Source organism: Panthera leo, chromosome E3 (assembly GCF_018350215.1).
Source record: "Panthera leo isolate Ple1 chromosome E3, P.leo_Ple1_pat1.1, whole genome shotgun sequence".
NCBI lineage: Eukaryota > Metazoa > Chordata > Mammalia > Carnivora > Felidae > Panthera > Panthera leo.
This window is the reverse complement of record NC_056694.1, coordinates 15,748,956-15,770,533: the sequence shown is the minus strand read 5'-3', so window position 1 is coordinate 15,770,533 and position 21,578 is coordinate 15,748,956. Positions and strand designations below refer to the sequence as shown.

General features: G+C 48.7%; 1 protein-coding gene across 2 annotated transcripts; it reads right to left on the bottom strand.

The window, feature by feature from the left end:
- Nucleotides 1-11,211: 11,211 nt before the first annotated feature.
- Nucleotides 11,212-20,966, bottom strand: ASL (argininosuccinate lyase). 2 transcript variants are annotated; one of them, XM_042922692.1, is made up of 17 exons: nucleotides 20,880-20,966; nucleotides 20,614-20,668; nucleotides 17,086-17,280; nucleotides 16,613-16,696; nucleotides 16,313-16,369; nucleotides 16,072-16,169; nucleotides 14,801-14,878; nucleotides 14,632-14,709; nucleotides 14,135-14,187; nucleotides 13,726-13,788; nucleotides 13,434-13,548; nucleotides 13,176-13,260; nucleotides 13,029-13,088; nucleotides 12,674-12,757; nucleotides 11,757-11,837; nucleotides 11,504-11,610; nucleotides 11,212-11,399 (listed from the first exon to the last, which is right to left on the bottom strand). In XM_042922692.1, exons 2-17 carry the CDS (start codon nucleotides 20,623-20,625, stop codon nucleotides 11,255-11,257), a joined length of 1,395 nt encoding a protein of 464 aa, XP_042778626.1. In that variant the 5' UTR covers nucleotides 20,626-20,668; nucleotides 20,880-20,966; the 3' UTR covers nucleotides 11,212-11,254. The 2 variants fall into 2 exon arrangements, with proteins under 2 accessions (XP_042778626.1, XP_042778627.1); XM_042922693.1 differs by lacking the exon at nucleotides 20,880-20,966 and having other exon boundaries at nucleotides 20,614-20,843.
- Nucleotides 20,967-21,578: the final 612 nt, after the last annotated feature.

Here is a 21,578-nt window from a genome sequence, read left to right as displayed (position 1 = left end):
CTGAGAGTTTTTATCATAAAACAATGTTGGATATTGTCAAATGCCTTTTCTGCTCCAATTAAGATGATCATATGCTTTTGTCTTCATTCTATTAATGTGATGTATCACATTGATTGATTTTCTTACGATGAATCACACCCTTGCATTTCTGGGCTAAATCTTACTTGGTCGTGGTGAATAATTCTCTTAATGTGTTGTTGGATTCAATTTGCTAATATCTTGTCAAGAATCTTTGCATCTATATTCATAAGGGACATTGATCTGTAATCTTCTTTTCTTGTGATGTCTTCATCAGGGTAATGCTGACCTCATGGGGTGAGTTAGGAACTGTCTTTTCCTCTTCAATTTTTTGGAAGAATTTGAGAAAGATTGGTGTTTATTCTTTAAATATTTGATAGAATTCACCTGTGAAGCCATCTGGTGCTGGACTTTTCATTGTTGGGAGCTTTTTGGTTACTGATTCAATCTTTTGCTATAGGTGTGTTCAGATTTCCCCTTTCTTCTTGAGTCACTTCAGGTCATTTGCATGTTTCAAGGAATTTGTCCGTGTCTTCTAGGTTATTTAATTTGTTGGTGCACAACTGTTTATAGTATTCTCTTATAATCCTTTTTATCTCTATAAGCTTAGTAATAATGTTCCCATTTTCACTTCTGATCTTAGTTACTTATATCTTGCTTTTCTGTGTAAGTCTATGCCATGGTCTAAAGATTTGTGTTCCCTCAAAATTCATATGGTAAATCCTAATGCTCAATGTGATGGTATTAGGAGGTGGGGCCTTTGGGGGTGATTAGGTCATGAGGGCAGAGTCTTTTTCATGAGATTAGAGCCCTTATATAAGAGGCTTCAGAAAGCAACCTCACCCCTTCTACCATGCAAGGATACAATGAAAAACCTGTGACCCAGAAGAGGGCCCTCATCTGACCATGCTGGCACCCTGATCTTGAACATCCAATCTTCAGAGCTATGAGAAACAGACTTGTTTTATATAAGCTATCCACTCTGTGGTGTTTTGTTCTAACAACCTGACCAGACCAGGATAGTCTTGCTGAAAGTGTATCAATATTGTCGATCTTTTCAAAGAATCAACTTTCTGCTTCAGTGATTTTTCTTCTCAATTTTTTTGGGGGTGACACAATTTAACCCATAGGAATGGCTCTATTTGGACACAGGGTCTTTGCAGATATAATTAGTTAAGATGAGGTCATATTGGATTAGGATGGGCCCTAAATCCAGTGACTAATGTCCTTCTACATTCCCACCAACAGTACCGAAGTGCCTTCAACTTTTCCACATTATTGTCAACACTAGCTATTTTATAGGTTTTGATAGTAGCCATCCTACTGGGTGTGAGATGGTATCCAATTGTAAGTTTTTTTAATGATTATTTATTTATTTTTGAGAGATAGAGAGGAAGAGCACATGCTCATGCACATGCACACGAGTTGGGGAGGGGCAGAAAGAGAGGGAGAGAGAGAATCCCAAGAGAGTTCAGCCCAGAGCCCAACATGGGCTTGATCTCACAAACTGTAAGACCATGACTTGAGCTGAAATCCAGAGTCGGATGCTTAATAGACTAAGCCACCCAAGTGCCCCCCACCTCATTGTAGTTTTGATTTGCATTTCCCTATTGATTAGTGATACTAAACATGTTTTTATGTGCTTATTGGCCATTTGTATACCTTATTTGGATAAATGTCTGTTCAAGGACTTTGCCCATTTTTGAATCAGGCTGTTTGTTTTCTTGTGGTTGAATTGGAGTTAACTATAGCCTCTGGATATTATTTTCTTAACAGATACATGATTTGCAAATATTTTCTCCCATTCTGTGGGTTGCTTTTTACTCTGTTGCTAGTGTCTTTTGGTGCACAAAATTCTTAAATTTTTATTAAGTCAATCTATTTTTTTCCCTTTGGCATCATACCCAAGAAATCATTGCCAAATCCAATGTCCTGTAGCTTTTACCCTGTGTCTTCTTCCAAGGGTTCTGGGTCTTATATTTAGGTCATAGATCCATTTTAGTTCATTCTGTACATGGTATTCAGTAAGGGTCCAATTTCATTCTTTTGCACATGGATATTCAGTTTTCTCAGCACCATTTGGTGAAGACTATCTTTCCCCACTGAATGGTTTTGGCACCTTTTTGAAAATCGTTGGGCCATATATGTGAGAGTTTGTTTCTGAACTCTGTTCTGTTACTCTATATGTCTGTCTTTATGCCAGTATCACACCGGTTTTTTTTTTTTTAATTTTTTAAATGTTTTTTTATTTTTGAGAGAGACAGAGTACGAGCAGGGGAGGAGCAGAGAGACAGGGAGACATAGAATCTGAAGCAGGATCCAGGCTTTGAGCTGTCAGCACGGAGCCCAATATGGGTCTCGAACCCACAATGGTGAGATCATGAGCTGAAGTTGGATGCTTAACTGACTGAGCCACCCAGGCGTCCTCACACTGGTTTGACTACTATAGCTTTGCTGTAGGTTTTGAAATCAGGAAATATGACACCCCAACTTTTTTCCCCCCACAATTGTCTTGGTTATTTGGGGTCTCTTATGATTCCATACGCATTTTAGGATGAGTTTTTCTATTTTTTTAAAAACACGATTTGGATTTTGACTTAAAGATTGTATTAAACATGTAGATCACTAAGTGTCCATGCACTTGGGATGTCATTCCATTTTTTTATGTCTTCTTCAATTTCTTTCAGCAGTGTTTTGTAGTTATAATTGTACAAATCTTTCACCTCTTTGGTTAAGTTAATTCATATGTATTTTATTCTTTTTGATGCTGTTGTAAATAAAATTTTCTTAATTTCTTTTTTGGATGGTTCAGTGTTAGTGTGTAGGACTGCAGTTGGTTTTTGTGTGTTACCTCGTATCTTGCTAATTTCCTGCATTTATTAGTTCTAATAGTTTTTTTTTTAATTATTTTAAATATTTATTTATTTTTGAGACAGAGAGAGACACAGCATGAACGGGGGAGGGTCAGAGAGAGAGGGAGACACAGAATCTGAAGCAGGCTCCAGGCTCTGAGCTGTCAGCACAGAGCCCAACACGGGGCTCGAATTCATGGACCGTGAGACCATGACCTGAGCCAAAGTCGGACGCTTAACTGACTAAGCCACCCAGGCACCCCAAGTTCTAATAGTTTTTTAATGAAATCTTTAGGATATTCTGCATATATGGCAATATTGTCTGTGAATAGAAATAATTTTATGTCTTATTTTCCAATTTGGAAGCTCTTTATTTCTTTTTCCTGCCTGATGACTCTAGTTAGGACTTCTAGGATTATGTTGAAGAAGTGGGCATCCTTTTCTTGCTCCTGATCTTAGAGGAAAAGCTTTCCATCCTTTTACCTCTGCATATGATGTTTGCTGTAGGTTTTTCATATATGGCTTGTATTATGTTGAGTTAGTTTCCTTCTATTTCTAGTTTGTTAAGTTTTTTCAAGTGCTTTCTCTGAATCTATTGAAATAATCATATGAGGTTTCTTTCCTTCATTCAGTTAATGTGGTATATCACACTGATTAATTTTTGTATGTTGAACCATCCTTGCCTTCTAGGAGAAATCTCTCTTGGTCATGGTATATAATCCTTTTAATATGTTAATATTACTTTCAGAACTGTGGCATATTGTATTTAATTTAAAAAGGGGGGATTTCTTGAAGGAATGGTCAACACTGTCTAGGATCTCAGAGAGGTCAAGTAGGATAAGGACTGAGGGATTTAGTTATTAAGAGGTTTTTGTTAAACTTGTGCATGAATGTTCTTTTTAAAAATTTTTTTTAATGTTTATTTATTTTTGAGAGACAGACAGAACTTAAGCAGGGGTGGGGGAGGGAGAGAGGAAGACACAGAATCTGAAGCAGGCTCTGAGCTGTTAACACAGAGTCCAATGTGGGGCTCGAACCCACAAACCATGTGATCATGACCTGAGCTGAAGTTGGATGCTTAACTGGCTGAGCCACCCAGATACCCCTGTACATGAATGTTCTTAGTGGCACTATTCATAATGGCCAAAGGGTGGAAACAACCCTTATGTTTATCATTAATGGTTAAACAAAATGTTGTATATCGTAAAATTGAGTATTATTCAGCCATCAAAGGAATGAAATTCTGATAGATGCTACAATGTGGATGAACCTTGAAAACATTATGCTAAGTGAAAAAAGACAGGCACAAAAAGCCACATATGATATGATTCCATGGATATGAAATATTCAGTAGACAAGCCAATAAAGACAGAAAGTAGATTAATGGTTTCCAGGGGCTTGGGGGAGATGTTCAGATCAGGTTAGGAGGTTGAAGAAGGTGTGAAAGCTTTGGTCTAGGTGCCATGGGGAGGGGAGGGAAAGTTGAGCAAAAATAAGTGAAAAATTGAACATTTGGCTAAGCTTTTAGGCCCAATCTTGCACATTCAGATGCCACAGGAGTTGGTAAGAGATTGGTGTTACTGAGAACAAGGTGAGTTTGTAGAATTTCTGTGGGTGATGTGGTGGCTGATAGCAGGATGCTGGTGAGCCTACTGGTGAGACTGGAAGAAACAAAAAAATTTTCGAGAAAGGGAAGAAGATGAGTTCCACAAACTCTAAATAAACTGAAAGCATTGAGTGCAATATCTGGTCCACATAGAAAATACTTTTTTTTTTTTAATATGAATTTATTATCAAATTGGTTTCCATACAATACTTATTTGTTAGAAATAATAGTTGATTATTTTGGGGGGGTGTCAGTTTTTTTGAGGTATAATTCACATATCATACAATTCATCCCCTGTATTGGTCAACTGTCTTTAAGTTTTTATTTATTTATTTTTGATGTAGAGAGGGAGAGTGCACGCGAGTGGGGGAAGGGCAGAGAGAATCCCAAGCAGGCTCCACACTGTCAGCACAGAGCCCGACAAGGGGTTCAGTCCCACAAACTGTGAGATCATAGCCTGCATCAGATGTTTGACTGAGCCACCCAGCTACCCTTGGTCAACTATTTTTTGACCAGCGTACCAAGATAATTCAATTGGGTATGAATTGTCTTTTCAACAAATGGTGCTCAGACACATAGATTTCCATATGGGAAAGAATGAAGTTGGACCTTTTCCTTAATACTAAATACAAAAAGTAACTCACATTCTAGTGCACATGAAGTGATCTTTCATTTTGGTTTTGATTTGTATTTCCTTAATGATTAATGATGTTCAATATTGCTTAGTGTGCTTATTGGCCATTTTTGTATCTCCTTTGGAGAAATATCTCTTCAGATACTTTGCCCATTTTTAATTCAAATAGATAAAATTAAAATAAAATTCAACTTATTGTTGAATTGTAAAAGTTCATTTTATATTCTGGATACTAGACCCTTGTCAGGTATATGATTTACAAATATTTTCTCCCATTTATGAATGTCTTTTCATTTCCTTTGAAGCACAAAAGTTTCTTGTGGGCTTCCTTTTGAGGTGATGACATGTTCTAAAATTGATTATGGTGATTATTGCACAACTCTACCAACATACTAAAAGCCATTAAACCGAACACTTTAAAAGTGTGTCTTATGGCATGTGAATTATATCTCAATAGTGCTATTATTTAAAAAAATAAAGGAATGAATGAGTAAAAGGAGTGGAGAATGTGCATTTAGAAAAAGAATTGATAGGGGAACCTGGATGGCTCAGTCGGTTAAGCACACAGCTCAGGTCATGATCTCACAGATTGAGTTCGAGCCCTGCATTGGGCTTTGTGCTGACAGCCCAGAGCCTGGAGCCTGCTTCAGATTCTGTGTCTCCCTCTCTCTCTGTCCCTCCCCCACTTGCGCTCTGTCTCTCTCTCAAAAATAAACATTAAATAATTTTTTAAATAAAAAAAAGAATTGATAGATACTGGGACCCAATATAGTTTCACCTAAATACAAATCCCATAAAAATAACTTCATCTCCCTTTTTGATAAAGTTTTTTATCAGAATTTTTGATAACGTTCTTAATCCCTTTTAGACCTGGGTGAGGGAATGCTCTAACAAAGGCTATCTGGATTTCAGTAAGATATTTGAAAAATCTAGAACAGATGACAGCATTACTGATCTCACAGTTTGTGGGATAGAGGCCCGTGTTGGGCTTTGTGCTGACAGCATAGAACCTGCTTGGGATTCTATCTCCCTCTGTCTCTGCTGCTACTGCTTGAACTTTCTCTCTCTCTCTCTCTCTCTCAAAAACAAATAAACATTTAAAAAAAGTAAGCTGGAAAAAGTTCTCAGATTATATGCCACAGGGCTTCAGTCATCTGCATTACTTTCTTCATCATTTTTATTGGTGATTTCAGAGGAGAAAAATAGATAAAATCCTGATCAAACTTGCAGGAGTCAGAGAACCAAGCCAACTTTGGATGAATTCTACAAGGGAAAATTTTAGTTTGTACTTTTTCAAATAATTACAGAATACAGGAGGAGACATAGTTCCACAGTGCTCATGTAGAACATAACTCTGGAGTTTTGACTTTGAGTCTACCTGCTTTGTGGTAGATGTGAATGCAATCTTGGTTCAAAAGAACAGTAATCATATGTTCTGGACATCAGTGGCTGCTAAACCCACAGCCATTGCTCCCCTCTTTTCTTCCTTGTAGACCTGGATTTTGTTCAGAAGACAACAGGCTCAGGGATGTGGGGCCTGCCCCAATCCACAAAAGATGATTAAAGTTTAGCATAAGAGCCAGTAAGACAACCTCTTTCCCTTTTGCAAGGAACTTGCTTTCTCAGCATTCCTTGAAGCTAAGAGTATAGAATCCAAGAGAGATAAATTGAGGTAAGAACTGTTAAGCAGGGGCACCTGGGTGGCTCAGTGGGTTAAGCAGCCGACTTCAGCTCAGATCATGATCTCATGGTCTGTGAGTTCAAGGCCTGCATCGGGCTCTGCACTGACAGTGTAAAGTCTATTTGGGATTCTTTCTCTCCCTCTCTCTCTGCCCCTCCCCTGCTCACAGGCAATTTCTCAAAATAAATAAGCTTAAAAAAAAAAAAAAGAACTGTTAAGCAAAAAGGAACTTGATAATTTGGGAAATTCTCAGTCTATCTAGATTGCAAAAGATTCTGAAATTAGAAGATTCACTGTCAGGCAAGCATGCTTTAGGGAGAAAACCTACGGTGTGGCTGAACAACCTTTTGCTAGTGCCTGGAGATCAAAAGACCAGAGCACTCTGGTGTGAAGAGTGCTCTTTGAAGAGATCTGGCACATGATTCCCAGATCCCCTCAGATGTCTCAGCAGAAGCCAGGAATAGAGATGTGATTATCTAGGAAAGATCTGTAGAGAAATCCCTTGTCTCATGAAGTGAACTCCCCTGACATATACAAAGCTCTTGAGAATGTTACCTCAGCAAAAACGCTGCTAGCAAGGCCTAAAAGGAAAAGAGAGAAAAGGAAATTAAGGAAGGCTTTCTGATTTTACTCAAACAGGAAACAGGGTGATATATTTACAAGTTACTCAACGGTAAAGATGTGCTACCCTTCAAGAAAAAGGAACGGTCATTCTGCAGGTGGTGGTACAGGCCCAGGGCGCAGAGCTTAAGGGCAGAGAGGATTACAGGGATCCCCTGCTTTTCAGAAGTTTGCCTTATGCCACTTCACTTTTAAGTTTATTTCTTTTGAGGGAGAGAGCAAGTGGGGGAAGGAAGGGCAGGAGACAGAGAATCCCACGCAGGCTCCTCGCTGTCAGCACAGAGCCTGACTTGGGGCTCAAACTCAAGAACTGTGAGATCATGACCTGAGCTGAGATCAAGAGTTAGAAGCTTAACCGAGTCACCCGGGTACCCCTGTATCCAACTTCACTTTTATGGAAGACCTACATTAGTACCTGTTTTCACTAACCAAAAGAAATCCAAAGATTTTTGCTTTCAAGAAGGCAAAAAAAAAAAAAAAAAAGCAAAATTAGCATTTTGTTTTGCTGTGAGCCATTATAGAGGTAGCACATACCCAGAGCAGTGAGAGTGGCATCACCAAGCTCCTTCCCCAAGAACTACACTCAGCATCTCAGCATCGAGCCACCATAGCGTTGAACTGTGTCTATGAGCATCTGTGCTTTGCCTTGATTTATTTTGGGCATCCATTAGCAAGATATGTGGTAAGGTATCAGAATAGCCTAGGAGAGGTTATTTTGGGGGCCCTGAGAATGATCAAAAGTTTTACATATAAATTAATGGTAATTGCTTTATCACTTTGTAGCATTTTGGCTTATGAAAAGTTTCATAGGAACACTGTACTTTCAGAGACCAGGGAAAACGTATATTCGCAGGCCGTGAAACCTAATGGAGTGTTCTGGGTTGGATTGCAAAATTGCTTGGAACTAGTGATTCCTTTTTCCCTTCCATTTTCTTCCTTTTCAAATTGAAATGCCTCTAAGTATTATCTTGTGCTTAAACAAGCGTTATATTCTGGGATTAGATTATTTGTTTCTTGAGTTTGTATGTGTGAACTCTAATCCAAACCACAATCATAAGAGATTCACAGATTCATGGATAGAGAGGAATTTTGCCCCAGGATGGATCAGACCCAGAGTCTCACCGTATCTAATTTAGATGACTTAGGTAATGAGATATGAGACTTCTGAGCTGATAAAATTTAGAACTTGCATTGAGGCTATAAGGGGTTGAGACTTTGGGGGAACATAGAATGGAGTGAATGAATGTTTTGCATGTGGGATGGACATTAATCCTTGAGAGCCAGACAACAAAATGTAGTAGACTGAATGATTCCCCAATGTCATAATCCCCAAAATATGTCACCTAACATGGTAAAAGGGACTCTGCAGATGAGATTAAGGATCTTGAGATGAAGCAATGATCTTGGTTTATCCAGATGGATCCAGTAAAATCACAAGGGTCTTTATAAAAGGGAGGCAGAGAGGTCAGTCAGAAGATGCGACAAAGGAAGCAGAGGGTCAGAGTTAGAGATGGCAGTTATGCTGCTGGCCTTGAAGGTGGAAGGAAAGGGCCGCAAAGCCAAGGAACACAGATGGTTTTTAGAAACTGAAAACTACAAGAAAACAGATTCTTCTTTAGAACCTCTGGAAAAAAAAAAAGCATAGCCCTGCTGACCCTTGATTTTGTCTCAGTAAAACCCATTTCAGACTCTGACCTCACAAAGTGTAAGATAAATGTTTATGTTGTTTTATGCCACCGTATGGGGCAATCTGTTACAGCAGCAATAGGAACCCAATACAAGGTCACACTGAGCTTTGGTGTAAATAGCCAGTTGGTGCCAGAATAGAAAGAGGCGGACACAGGGCGTAACTCAACCACGTATGGACAGTCTGGAGAAAAGTTACACAAATTCTTGCTCTCCCTGGGACAGGAGAGACTCCTTCTTTCTGGTCAAGTTGGATCGCATGTGTCTAGGCTCACATGTGGAAGGCTGATTCCAGTTAAGGAGAAACTTTTAATAGGAGTGTCTGAATGTAAAGCTCCCACTTTAGATTGGGGTGTGCCCCACTGATGGAGGTGGTATGGCAGGAAGTGTTCCTTGCATCATGGGTATTACAGTATATATTATAATTACTATTTTAATCCTATTTGCTGTTTGATGGACATAAATCCCTTCATTTCTGAGACTAGATTTTAGGCATTCTCTGGATCAGCACTTTGACTCTAGCATGTGCAATAAGCATCTGGTGAGTTTGTTAAAATGCAGGTTCTGGGGCGCCTGGGTAGCTCATTTGGTTAAGCGGCTAACTCTTGATTTTATCTCAGGTCATCGTCTCAGGCTTCGTGACATCGAGCCCCACATCAGGCTCTGTGCTGACGGTGTGGAGCCTGTTTGGGATTCTCTCTCTCTCTCAAAATAAATAAATTAACATTTAAGAAATAAATAAAATAAAATAAAATAAAATGCAGACTCTGAATCAGGTCAGGCTGGGACCCAGGTGGGGTGCTGGTCTGCAGCAACTCTGGGTAACAAGATTCTAGAGACCAGTGATTTTCAAAGTTGAACGCACATCAGAATCACCTGAAGGCCTTATGAAAACAGCTGGGCCTCACACAGAATCCGAATTAATAGGTTTCATTAAGGCCTGAAAGTCTGCATTTAAAATTTTTTTTAGTTTTTTTTTTCTTTTTTGAGAGAGAAGAGAGGGGAGGGGCAGAGGAGGGAGACACAATCTGAAGCAGGCTTCAGGCTCTGAGCTGACAGCACAGAGCCCACCGCAGGGCTTGAATTCACAAACCACGAGATCATGACCTAAGCTGAAGTCAAGACACTCAACCGACTGAGCCACCCAGGCACCCCTGAAAGTCTGCATTTTTAAACAAATCCCCAGATGATGAGTTGGGGTGGAGAAACCACACTTCCAGAGCCACTATTCTAGAACATTCTGTGACCCATGGCTTTGGCCTTTTTTGGAATTTGGTGTTGTGTCCCCACTGCTGGAGTTTTGGTTCTTTAGTTTACCGTGTTTCCATTGCTCCTGGAAACACGTGGGAGGGCTTATTCATTCTTCCTTGAGTTTAGCTTTGTTCTTAATAAAACATAAATTTCAGACATTTCTTACCAGGATTTTGGTGAGGTCTCTGCCAGCTCTGGGGACTCACTGCTATTGAACATCTACTGTGTGCCAGGCCTGGCCTCCGGCCCTTTGCAGACCAAATGTAAATCTTTGACTGCAACACAGGGTAGGCTCCCCCTATCTGTGGCCCTCACCTCATGGTCAGTGCTGGGAGTTTATCTGTACATTACTCTCTAGGGTGAGGGAGACATCTTCACCTGTGTATGAAGCTCACCTAGTGCGTGGCATCACACGCTACCTGGATGACTGATTTTACCACCAAATACATCATTCCCCCCACGAGAACACAGGACACCCTGTAATCATGCCTGATTGTTCAGGAAAGGGTGGGTGATCATGGGGAGAATGTGAGCAGGGGAGCCTGGGGGACACTGGAAGGAAGGACAATGAACAAGGACTGAGTTAACCAAGCCCATCAGGTGCCACCAAGGTTCCAAGGAGGCCAAGCCTCCCAAGACACCCTAGACGGGAGGTCACTGTGTTGTCCTGCGGTGAAGGGTGTGGGGCCCAAGCAGGGTAGGGGCTCTAATGAGGACAATCCCCTCTCCTCCGTCCCCACCCGTGACTCTGTCATCCCTGCCTATTTTCTCCACTATCTTGATGGCCCCCGCTGCTCGCTCAGCAGACCCCTGGAAGCCTGCTGCTGAGGGAGACAGGCTAGGCAGGACACGAGCAGCAGTCTCCTCTTGGGCCCACTTTATTTGGGAGCAGGGTGGGGAGAGCTCTAGGCCTGCTGGGCCCGCAGCAGTGCTCGCACCTGGCCGATCTGCCAGTCGACACTGGCACGCGCCGTGCCACCCAGGGCAGCATACTGTTCCACACTGTGGCCGTAGTCCCACACATGGCTCACATCGCCTGAAAACAGAGGGCTGGGGGAAGGAGGAGGAGATGGGCCAGGGCCCAGCTGGGCCACCGGGGGCATCAGGGGCCCAGGCCCACCTCCTGGGAGGCAGCAGAGGGAAGGGGGCTGTACCTGATGGTCTGTAGCTCCTTCAGCGACAGCTGGTTGAGGGCCACCCCCTTGGTCTCTGCCATGAACACAGCTTTCCCAGAGGCCTCGTGGGCCTGGCGGAATGGCATCTGGGGGAGCCAGGGCGAGGGCGGCACTGACTCGGCCTTCCTCTGCTCCCTGTTCTGTCCATGTCCTCCCCTACGACCCCCAGCCCCAGCCTGGGCAACACCCCCATCTCCTGGCCCCACCCCCACCCCTGCCACTCCACACTTACCCCTTTGCGGACCAGATAGTAGGCGAGGTCAGTGGCCAGCATGTCAGGACTAAGAGCCCGTGCCATGTTCTCACGGTGAATCTGGGGGACGCCAGTGGTGGCGGTGGTGAGTCCTGGGGACCCTGGGTGGCGAAGCTGCCAGCCTCAGGCCCAAGGCCTACCACCACCCCCATTAGCCAGGATGTCCCCAGCCTTGGGCAGATCCACTCTGATCCAGCCTACTCTGCCCTCTCTGCTTGAGCCATTTTGTCATCACTATTGATAATGTTTCAGTGTGCTACTAGGGGTTGCCGGCCCTTTTTTGGAGTCCTTAGCTTTAGCACACATCAGAACCACCAGGGGGATGTATAAATCGCTGGGCCCTACCCCCAGAGTCTCGAATCCAGGAGGTCTGGCGTGGGACCTAGGATTGCATTTCTATTACATTCTCAGGTGCTGCTGAGGCTGCTGGTCCGGGACTACAGTTTGAGAAACACGGCTTTGAGACACATCCTGAACTGTTTAAGAATGAAATGATACGATGGGGATTTGCTTAAAAATAACGAGGTGGTGGGTAGTGGGTAAAGATAGCCAAAGCAAAAGCAGGCCATGAGTTGATTATTGTTGAAGCTGCACGTTAGTCCATAGGGGTTCATTATATGTTCTCTCAACTGCGCATCCTGAAATTTCCCATAGTAAGTGATGAAAAAAGAAATCTGGTCAGGCCAGTTGATGGGACCCCTGGAGTCTAACCCAGTTCCATTCTACTGTAGCTAGCATCTTTTGTCACTTCAGTGTTCCCAAGGGCAGGAACAAACACATACCCACCTCCCCCTGCCTCAGATCTCCTGGACACATCAACTCTCATCTCCTCTCAAGATGGCCTCCTGGCATGCCCATCCCAGAGTGTAGGGGCCGAGGGGGGGGTGGTGGCTTGCCTGCAGTGTAGAAATGACGCCAGTGGCCACTTGGAGGACGGCACTCATGGTGTCTGACACTTCAAATACGGCTTCCTTGTCCTCCTGGGAGGCACGTGGCAGGAAGTGAGAGCCCAGCAGCCTTGTCCCCCACCGAGGCATGCCCACTGCCTTCCACTGGGAACACTCAGCACCTCATACAACCCACACCAGCAGGGAGGAGAGAGCTCTCAAGGGCAGTCAAGGGCTGGGTACATAGGACAGAAGGTGGCAATTCTGTGAACCCCTGCCTGGATGTGCCAGGGCCCTGAGAACTGGGATACGGTGTATGTGCAGCATGTGGATGGGCCCCTCATCCACAGCCCCAGCCTCGCACCTGTAGGTCCTTGTTGTAGGTGCTTGGAAGTCCCTTGAGTGTCATCAGGAGCCCAGCACACTGAAGGAAGAATGAGAAGCAGGAGGCTGGACCTCAGGACCCTCCGGGTCAGCCCAGAGCCTTGCCCCCACTCCCTGCCCTGCTCACCCGCCCAAACACGCGTCCCGCCTTGCTCCGGATCAGCTCCAAGCTGTCTGGGTTTTTCTTCTGGGGCATCAGGCTGCTTCCGGTGCTGGGGACAGAGATGCTGAGGCTGAAAGGGCTCCCCTGCCTCTTGGCTGGTGTGCTGGCTGGATCAGGGGATGTCCAGCAGCATGCAGTCCAGGTGTGCCCAGGGGGTGGCAGGGGGAGGAGGGAAGCCGTGTGCCAGGTGCAGAGCTGGGGTAGGGCAGGGCCCGGACTTACCTATAAGCATCTGAGAGCTGCACAAAGCTGAATTCCTTGGTGCCATAGAGGATGAGATCCTCAGCCATCCTGCTGAGGTGGGTCATGCACAGTGAAGCCCAGAACAGGAACTCAGCTTGTGGGAGGAAAGGGAGAGCAGGCCTTCTGGTCACCAGGCCTCTCTTGTTCCTCACTCAGTCTGGAGAATCCCCAGGTGGGGCCAACTTGGGGTGGGAGGAGGCTAGAGGACAAATTAGAGCACAGTGCAGGGGACTGGCCCCAGGGGACAAGCGGGCTGGCCCCCAGGACTCACCCACAAAGTCTCGCTCACTGGTGGCATCCATGCTGTTGAGAGTGATGGCCCCAAAGTTCAGTTCTGGAGGACAGGGAAATGAGGAAGGCAATAGGGCTGGGCTGGAGGGAAAGAAGGGGCTTCCTCTACCCCAAACCAGGTTGCCCAGCCACCCCCTCCTTAAGACCCTTTCAGGGAGGAGAGTAGGGAGGGGGCAGGATATGGGGGTTGGGTCCCAAGAAGGAAGCAAGAGCCCTGACTCTCCCCAGCACAATGCACCCTGGCCACAGGCCTTCTCTGGCCTCTCTAGCCTCAGTGTCCATAGGTAATAAATGCAGTTTTCAACCAGACTCCTGCCCTCTCCAAGTGTGTGTGGGACCTGGCAGGTGCTGAGGGGGATCTCCCTGGGGAGGAGGGGCAGGCACCTCACCTGCTTGGAGCAGCTCACGGTCCACGCCCAGAGGGTTGCCTGCAATGGCCCCACTGCAAAAATAGGTGATTCCGGGTGACCAGGGCTCCTGGCAGGCAGGCCCTGGCACATACACACTTGCACACCCAGAGCCAAGCCCTGGTTGTCAGGGCTGCCACCGAGTCAGTACGGGTGACAGAACACTTGTCCCCACGGCGGGGAAATGGTGGGCTGTGGGCAGCTGGACAGCTCTCTGGAACCTCTCTGGAGGTTAAGCTCTGACATACTCACTAGCCTGATTGTCCTCATCTTAGAGAGAGCGGGGGGGGGGGGGGGGGTTCCATGCAGGGTTCCCTCCCTTCCACAGCGGAAGAACCCTGGACAGGGAAGCCAGTTACTTGCCTTTCTGTTCTCCTCTGTCTTTCCTGGTCCCTCCTCTTCTGTGGATCCCCAGGGACCATGTGACATACCAACCACTACCCCCAACTAGGCCCTCAGAGCACTGGGGCCTCACTCACCTCCCCAGGGGCAGGACGTTGACTCGCTTCTGTACCTCCAACAGCCTCTCAGAGTCTCTGGTCAGTGCCACGGCATGGCTGTAGGAAGGCAGGGGGCAAGAGGGTCAGGGCATCCTGGGCCCTCCTTTCCATCACAGCCCCTCCATGATGCCCCACCCCCCCCACCCACCTCAGGATCCAATGGCTCCAGCGAATGGGCTGAGCCCTCTGCAGGTGTGTATACCCTGGGAAGAGGACGTCACGTTCCCTGTGGGGGAAGAATAAGGGCAGGGCCTGAGGGGTACAGGAAGTTCAGGCAAGGACTGCCTGTGACACCTGGGACCCTGCAGGCCTGGCCCCTACAAGGAAAAGCAGGGCAAGCCTACCAAGGATCTGCCTGCACAAGAAAGCAAGGGATCTCCTGGGGACAAACACATCATAAAAGAAGCAGCCAGAAGTGGGGCGATCCAAGGACTAGGCCAGTGCCATGGGGCCTCCCAGGAGTAGGACTTTGGCTTAGGACCAAAGGTGATTAAGTCTTCAGCACTGAGCAGAGGTGAAAGCAAAGGAGGAGACACATGGTGGGTACCCCGTGGCAGGGAGTCATGTTTGTGGGCACTCAAGAAGCTCCCAAGGACTCTAGAAGAGCCAGGGGCACTTTAAAGTGGGTAAGGCAGGGGCACACGGTTCTGGCTTATTTTTGTTTTTGATAAACAGCTTTACTGAGATATAATTCACATACAATTCACCCATTTAAACTTTACACCTTAGTGTACAACCACATCAACTTTAGAACATTTTCATCATCTCAAAGAAGAAACCTTGTAGTCATTAGCAGTCACTCCCTATTTCTCCCAGCACCCCCAGGGTGACGGTTCCTATGCCCTTGTTTTCCCCCAGGTGGTAAGGTCTGTGAAAAAGAGGTCACAGGGAGCTGGGAAAGAGGAAGGGTTAACCCTATCTCTGACACCAGGTAGGGCCTTCTCGGCAGCAAAGTAGCCAGGTCTGCAAGGAACAAAGCCAACGCCAAAGACATGAGGCCACAGAAGCCAAAGCTTGGGATGAGGCCATTGGGAAGCAGCTTTGGGGATGGGGGGGTGGAATGAGGACATAGGGCATAGGCAGGCTAAAGAGTGACCGTGGCTGCCCCAGGCACAGCCAGCCCCCTTCCTCAGGCTTCAGGGCACCTGCCTAGTGCCTTAGCCTCCTGCTTATGAAGCCGCAAAGAGTGAGCTCGCCCTGCCTGCTGAGCTTGGCTGGCATGGGAGTAGCAAAGAGCAAGAAATGCCCCCATTCCTGGCTGCTTGCCTCACTTAGTCTAGGAGTTCCAGGATGCCCATGAACCCCAGGCTCTCCGACCCTCTTCACCTCTGCCACCTAGATCTGCCTGTCTTAGGGGAGAGGAGCCCCCGGCTGCCCTCATGCCCCTCTCTGACACCTGGGTGTCCATGGGAGACTCACGCCTCTGCCCGGTCCACCATAGTTCTGATGAGCTCCCAGAGGAGGGCGGAAAGTTTAGAGCAGTTCTGTCGCATCCACAGCCTGAGGTCTGTGACCACCTGTGGGGAGGAGAAGGCAGCACTCAGGGAGACAGATGTGTTGCTTCGCTGGAACACCAGACCACTGCCGAGCCCCAAATCTGCCTCCTGGGTCCCCCAAGATTGGGAAGGCATGGGGCACGGGGCAGAAGAGCTAGCAGCACCTGGTCATTCCGACTTCGTCCCGTGTGCAGCTTCCCTGCAGTCTCACCGATGAGCTCCTGGGGGTGGAGGGAGGCACGGGGTCAGGGTCTGCCTGCTCGTGGCCCAGTGGGGTCAGCCCAGGCACGCCCTGGTTCCTCCCTCCCTACTCCTGGTCCCTGCCGTCTCTGCCCAGGCTGCCTGTTCTGGGGTCTGGCCTGCACTCTGCCAGTGATGAAAGGAACAGAATGATGGCGCTTATGCTCCAAGTGACCAAGGGCCAGGTGAAGAGGGGAGGCCAGGGGGACCTGAGGGGGTCGTACCTTCAGACGCCGCTCATTGGCCGTGTGAATATCTTCATCATTGGGGCTGAGTTTGAAGGTGCCCTGAGCCCACTCCTCGGCCACCTGTAGCAGATGGCAATGATCCCAGGGGCCAGGCATCCACAGTGAAAGGGCCCCATCCCTGGTTGCACTCCCACTCTGATCACTGACTGTCTCTGTATAGGAGCTGAGTCCTGGGGGTGCTCCACAGGAACAGTGAGTGCTCCACAGGAACAGTGAGTGCTCCACAGGGGGTGCAGTCACCGCCCCCAAGGGAGCAGCTCTGGCCCAGCCCTCCCTCCCCCATGAGCCACGGCATTAAAGGATGAAGAGAGACGGTTTAAAGGGCACCTCGACATTTAATCACAGGAAATGACGTGCATGGAGAGCACTGTAACCTGAGCTCAGGACTTGGTAGGGGCCTGGGACCACAGGGAGGAGCTCTAGGGTGGCCCTTAGGGTGGAGAGAGTACCTTGTCAAGTCCATGGAGTATCTGGTCCATCTCAGCCTTGGTGAGGAGCCCCGCCTTTTCCAGGCCCCGGCTGTAGGCCTTGCTGCCCTGCACATCCACCTCCCACAGGTGCCGGTCATAGGCAATGGATGAGTTGAACTTCTCCATGATGGGGTCCACTGCTCCCACAAACCGGCCACCCCATAGCTTCCCGCTCTGGCCAGGAGAGCAGGAGCAGTTAGTGTCCTCCCCACCCTTGAGGACAGTGCCTCTCACAAAGGGCCTGCAGGAGAGTTATGAAGCCTGATGGCAGTGGGAACCAGCAGGCAGGGTTATTCTCGCTGGACAGACAAGGAAACTGAGGCTCAGAGAGGATCGGGAACTTGCCTGAAGTCACTCAGGGAGTCAGTGTGGGAATGTGGCTGGACACTGAACTTAGGATTCTTTCCTACCATGTGACACTTCGCTAAGGAAATGATGGCAGGGTACAAGACGCCCTGAGACCACAGCAGAGTTTCTGGGACCTTTTGTCACTGACCAAGGGGAGAAGTCACTCTGGAGTCCAGAGTCTGAATCCAGCTGATATTCCAGAGCTAACGATAAGAATCCTGGCTAACATGTAGTGCATTCTCACTGTGTTCCAGGCATAACTTTAATTGCTTGGCATGCGCGGACGGAAACTCTCTGAAGCAGGTACCAAGTGTATCCTTGGGGAACAAGGGGAAAAGCAAGGCACAGAGCAGTTACACGGCTTGCCCTTGCTGGGGGCGGTAGGGCCAGGACTGTGGCCCAGCTATCTGCAGCAGAATGCAGGCTCTAAACCCCACATTCCACCAGAGCTGCTCTGATAGCCCTGATACCCTGAACTTTTGTGGCAGGGACAGGCAAGAAGCACCTGAGGGGCCCCATCAAACTCAAATGACCAGCATCTCTTTACCACAGCTTGGGGTGGGGCCTAAGATCCCAACCCCCACCACTCCCTTGGAGAGCACCTCTGACACATTTGCTATCATTGGCTTTCTAGAAGGTCACTAGCTGACCTTCTGTCCCTCCGGGAGCCAAGGGCAGAGGGGTGGGACAGAGACACCTCTGTTTTGAAAGAGGGCATAGGCCACAGCATATGACAGATGGGGGAGGGGTACAGAACACACGGGGAGCTGCTTTAGCTCCCAAAATGCCAAGGATTAGGAGAGTGTTCCCTGGGTGAAGGTAGGCATGTCACTTCTCTGCCAACTTTCCTGTGGAGGGGGAGTTTATAATGGCCTCTGGGGACCTATGTCCTCCTCTGTCCCCCTGCAATGTCCAGGACCTCTTCCAGCCACCTGATTGTGGGTATGTTATACAACCTCTCTAAGCCTTGGGATTACCGCTCTATAATATAAAGTCAAGAGTAGTACCTACCTGATAGACTTGTGAGTATTTCATTAGATTAAATTTACTAAGCTCATACATAGCACAGTGCCTGGCACCCAGTAACCTCTCTTAGTAAGGGAGGGGCTGAGGGCCGCTAGAGCCAGGCGGTGCTTTAGAGCCACTCCTGGTTCTTGTGTGCACCATGGGGGCCTCCACTGTGCTCTGGCCCCAGACTGTGAGCTGACCTCCTCACTGCCCAGCAGCCTTGGCTGCCAGAGGACTCTGACCTGCAGCAGCAGCCTCCACCCCCCTCAACCTTTTGAGCCAGATCCAACCCTTACCCTCCAAGCCTAGATCTCCACAAAGCACCACTGGGTCCCTGGTCCTGACTAGTGGGGCCAGCAGGCCAGGGCCAACCAGCCAGGACTGAGAGCCAGCCCACCCCCCTCAGCCGGGAACCTGGCACTGCCTCTTCCAGCAGGCCTCTGGACTCCCTGCCTGGGTTGTTAGTAATAACAACTACTTAACAAGTGGGGCTGCAGCCAAACCAATTAGTACCAACCCACGGGACGGCCTGGGGCCAGCAAAAGTCACCTGATGCTCTGGTCTCCTGAAGGCAGCCCACTCTGTATTGGGGCCAAGCTCCCACCCCACTGGCAGACTTAAAAAGACCCCAGATGGAGGTCAGAATGAGGTGCCATCATTTGGGCTCTGAAGACGGGGGTGGGGGGGGTGGGGGGGATAGGTGGGGGGGTGGCGGGTGGGGTGGGGGGGAGGGGGCCTAATGTGCGGGGAGAGAGCACTCCTCTAAGCTAGGACACATCAGGGCCAGAGTGATACCTTTGGAGCAGGACTGCTTGAGGTTGGAATGAATGAGCAACAGCCAATTTAGAATGCACAAGGGAGGGGCCCCTGGGTGGCTCAGTCAGTTGAGCTTCGGCTCAGGTCATGATCTCATGTTCATGGGTTCGAGCCCCGCATCAGGCTCTGTGCTGACAGTTCAGAGCCTGGAGCCTGCTTTGGATTTTGTGTCTCCGTCTCTCTCTGCCCCTCCCCTACTCGCACTCTGTCTCTCAAAAAATAAAATGAAACGTTTAAAAAAAAAAAGACTGCACAAGGGAAATAACCTGTTGTTACTGTATCTTTAGCCACCATTTATTGAGAACCTACTATAGTCCAAAAACTTGGCCCTGTGCTAGGCATTCTACATATGCTATTACACCCTCCTATGAGGTGGGCTGGGAGATCAAGTGACTGCTTCAGAAACCAAATTTGTTTGCCTCCAAAGTCCAAGCCCTGATCCAGAAACTAGCAGGGCAGGCATTCTTATCCAGTCTATTCAAATGGGCAAACTGAGGCCTAGAGAGAGGAAGTGACTTGCTAGCTAATGAGGACCAAAAAGGACTGGAACCTAGATCTCTGGTTTCCCAGGCTCCAGGTTCCTTCATTGGCATCAAGCAAACAGCCCCTTTCACCTGAAGGGTTCAAAACAATGACCTCATGATCCAGTACCTTACAGAGGGAGGGGGAAATCTATTATTATTCCCATTTGCCAGATAAATCAACTGAGGCCCAAGGAAAAGAACTTGTACCTAGGACTCCTGCCACTCAGTGGTCAGGAAGAGAACCCAGGAGTCCTCTGGCTCTAAAGAGGAGAGGCCAATGAGACAGGAAGCCACCAGGCACTGGGGCCACTGGGGCCACAGGGCATGGTCCCCTACCTCCTGGTTCTTTCCACAAACCAGAGTCATGTGGACTCTGCCAGGTAATGACAATTGCTACAACAGGAGAAGGGGCGCAGGGTGGGGACTGACAGAAGGACATCCGGAAAGCAGGAATGAAGAGGTGAGGAGGCTGAATCAGTGGGCAGCTCCTTTCTTGCCCCCTCGCCGGAAGCGCTGTCAGGCCAAGGCCACCTTCCCTAGCAGTGTGGGTTGGTGAATGCCACACGGGCCCCTGGGGAGCGGGGAGGGGGAGAATAGAAGTCCGCGCAAAGATCTTTCCCAGGCTCTAGCAAGTGCTCCAGGAGGAACCCACCGCCTGGAGCCAGAGGAGACAATTACCGGCAGGGTGGCCGGCGGCGCGTCCGACATAGGGAAATCCCGTGTGCAGGTCACGGGCCCTGGCTGGGTCCCAGAGCGCCCCTCCCCCTCGTTTGGAGACTCGGAGGACCTGGGTCCCCGAGGTCCCACTCACCTCCGATGCCATGTTGGGCGGTTCCTCGTCGTTCAGGAGCCTCGGTCGTCCGGGTCTGGAAGACAAGCCGGGACTGACGACCTCCTCCGACCCCTGGGTGGAGTCCCTCCGGCGGGGCGGGCTCTGGGCTCCGGCGCGGCGCTTGACCCAACGCAGCCCGTGGGGAGGCGGACGTGGGCAGTGCCTAGGGCGCGCGCCACGGTCCTCGGCGTCCTCCGCTCCGCCCGCCGCGCGCGTCCCTCCCGTCCCGCCTGCCCGGCACTCACCACCTCCTGGCCGCGCGGTCACCCTCTAGCCAGCCACCTGGCGGGGTTTTTCTGGCCCAAGGAGCGTCAGCCCCTGCTCGGCCCTTGCCCGCCTCCTGGCGGCGGCCGCACCAATCCCAGGCGGCCTGGCGAGGTGGGCGTTGCCTCCACCCTCCAACACCGGCTGTGGGCGGAGCCTTCTCTGGAGTCGCTTGGGGTAGAGCGGCCCCCAGGGCGGGGTAGGGGCAGTGAGGGTGGTGCCCGAGCGACAGCGCTGAGGGCAACAAACTGTGCCAGGCGTTGGAGACAGTGGGCTAGGCCTAGCAGGCTCACAGGATACATAAGGTGAAAAGGCCTGCCCGATCATTCATTCATTCAACAAACACGTGCCTGGCACCTCAACTCGTTGGGCCAGGTAGAGCTAGACCCTGAAGAAAAAGAAATACCTGCCTCAAGAAGCCCTGATAGGGGCGCCTGGGTGGCGCAGTCGGTTAAGCGTCCGACTTCAGCCAGGTCACGATCTCGCGGTCCGTGAGTTCGAGCCCCGCGTCAGGCTCTGGGCTGATGGCTCGGAGCCTGGAGCCTGTTTCCGATTCTGTGTCTCCCTCTCTCTCTGCCCCTCCCCCGTTCATGCTCTGTCTCTCTCTGTCCCAAAAATAAATAAAAAACGTTGAAAAAAAAGAAGCCCTGACAAAGCTTGGACAGGTGTTCTGGGAGCAT

What these genes read in the sequence shown, in the direction of transcription:
- ASL (XM_042922692.1), bottom strand. An exon ending in GCGTCATTTCTACACTGCAG is followed by an intron (nt 11,838 to 12,673) that starts GCAAGCCACCAC and finishes GGCGTCCCCCAG; the next exon opens with ATTCACCGTGAGAACATGGC. An exon ending in ACTATCTGGTCCGCAAAGGG is followed by an intron (nt 11,611 to 11,756) that starts GTAAGTGTGGAG and finishes TGGCTCCCCCAG; the next exon opens with ATGCCATTCCGCCAGGCCCA.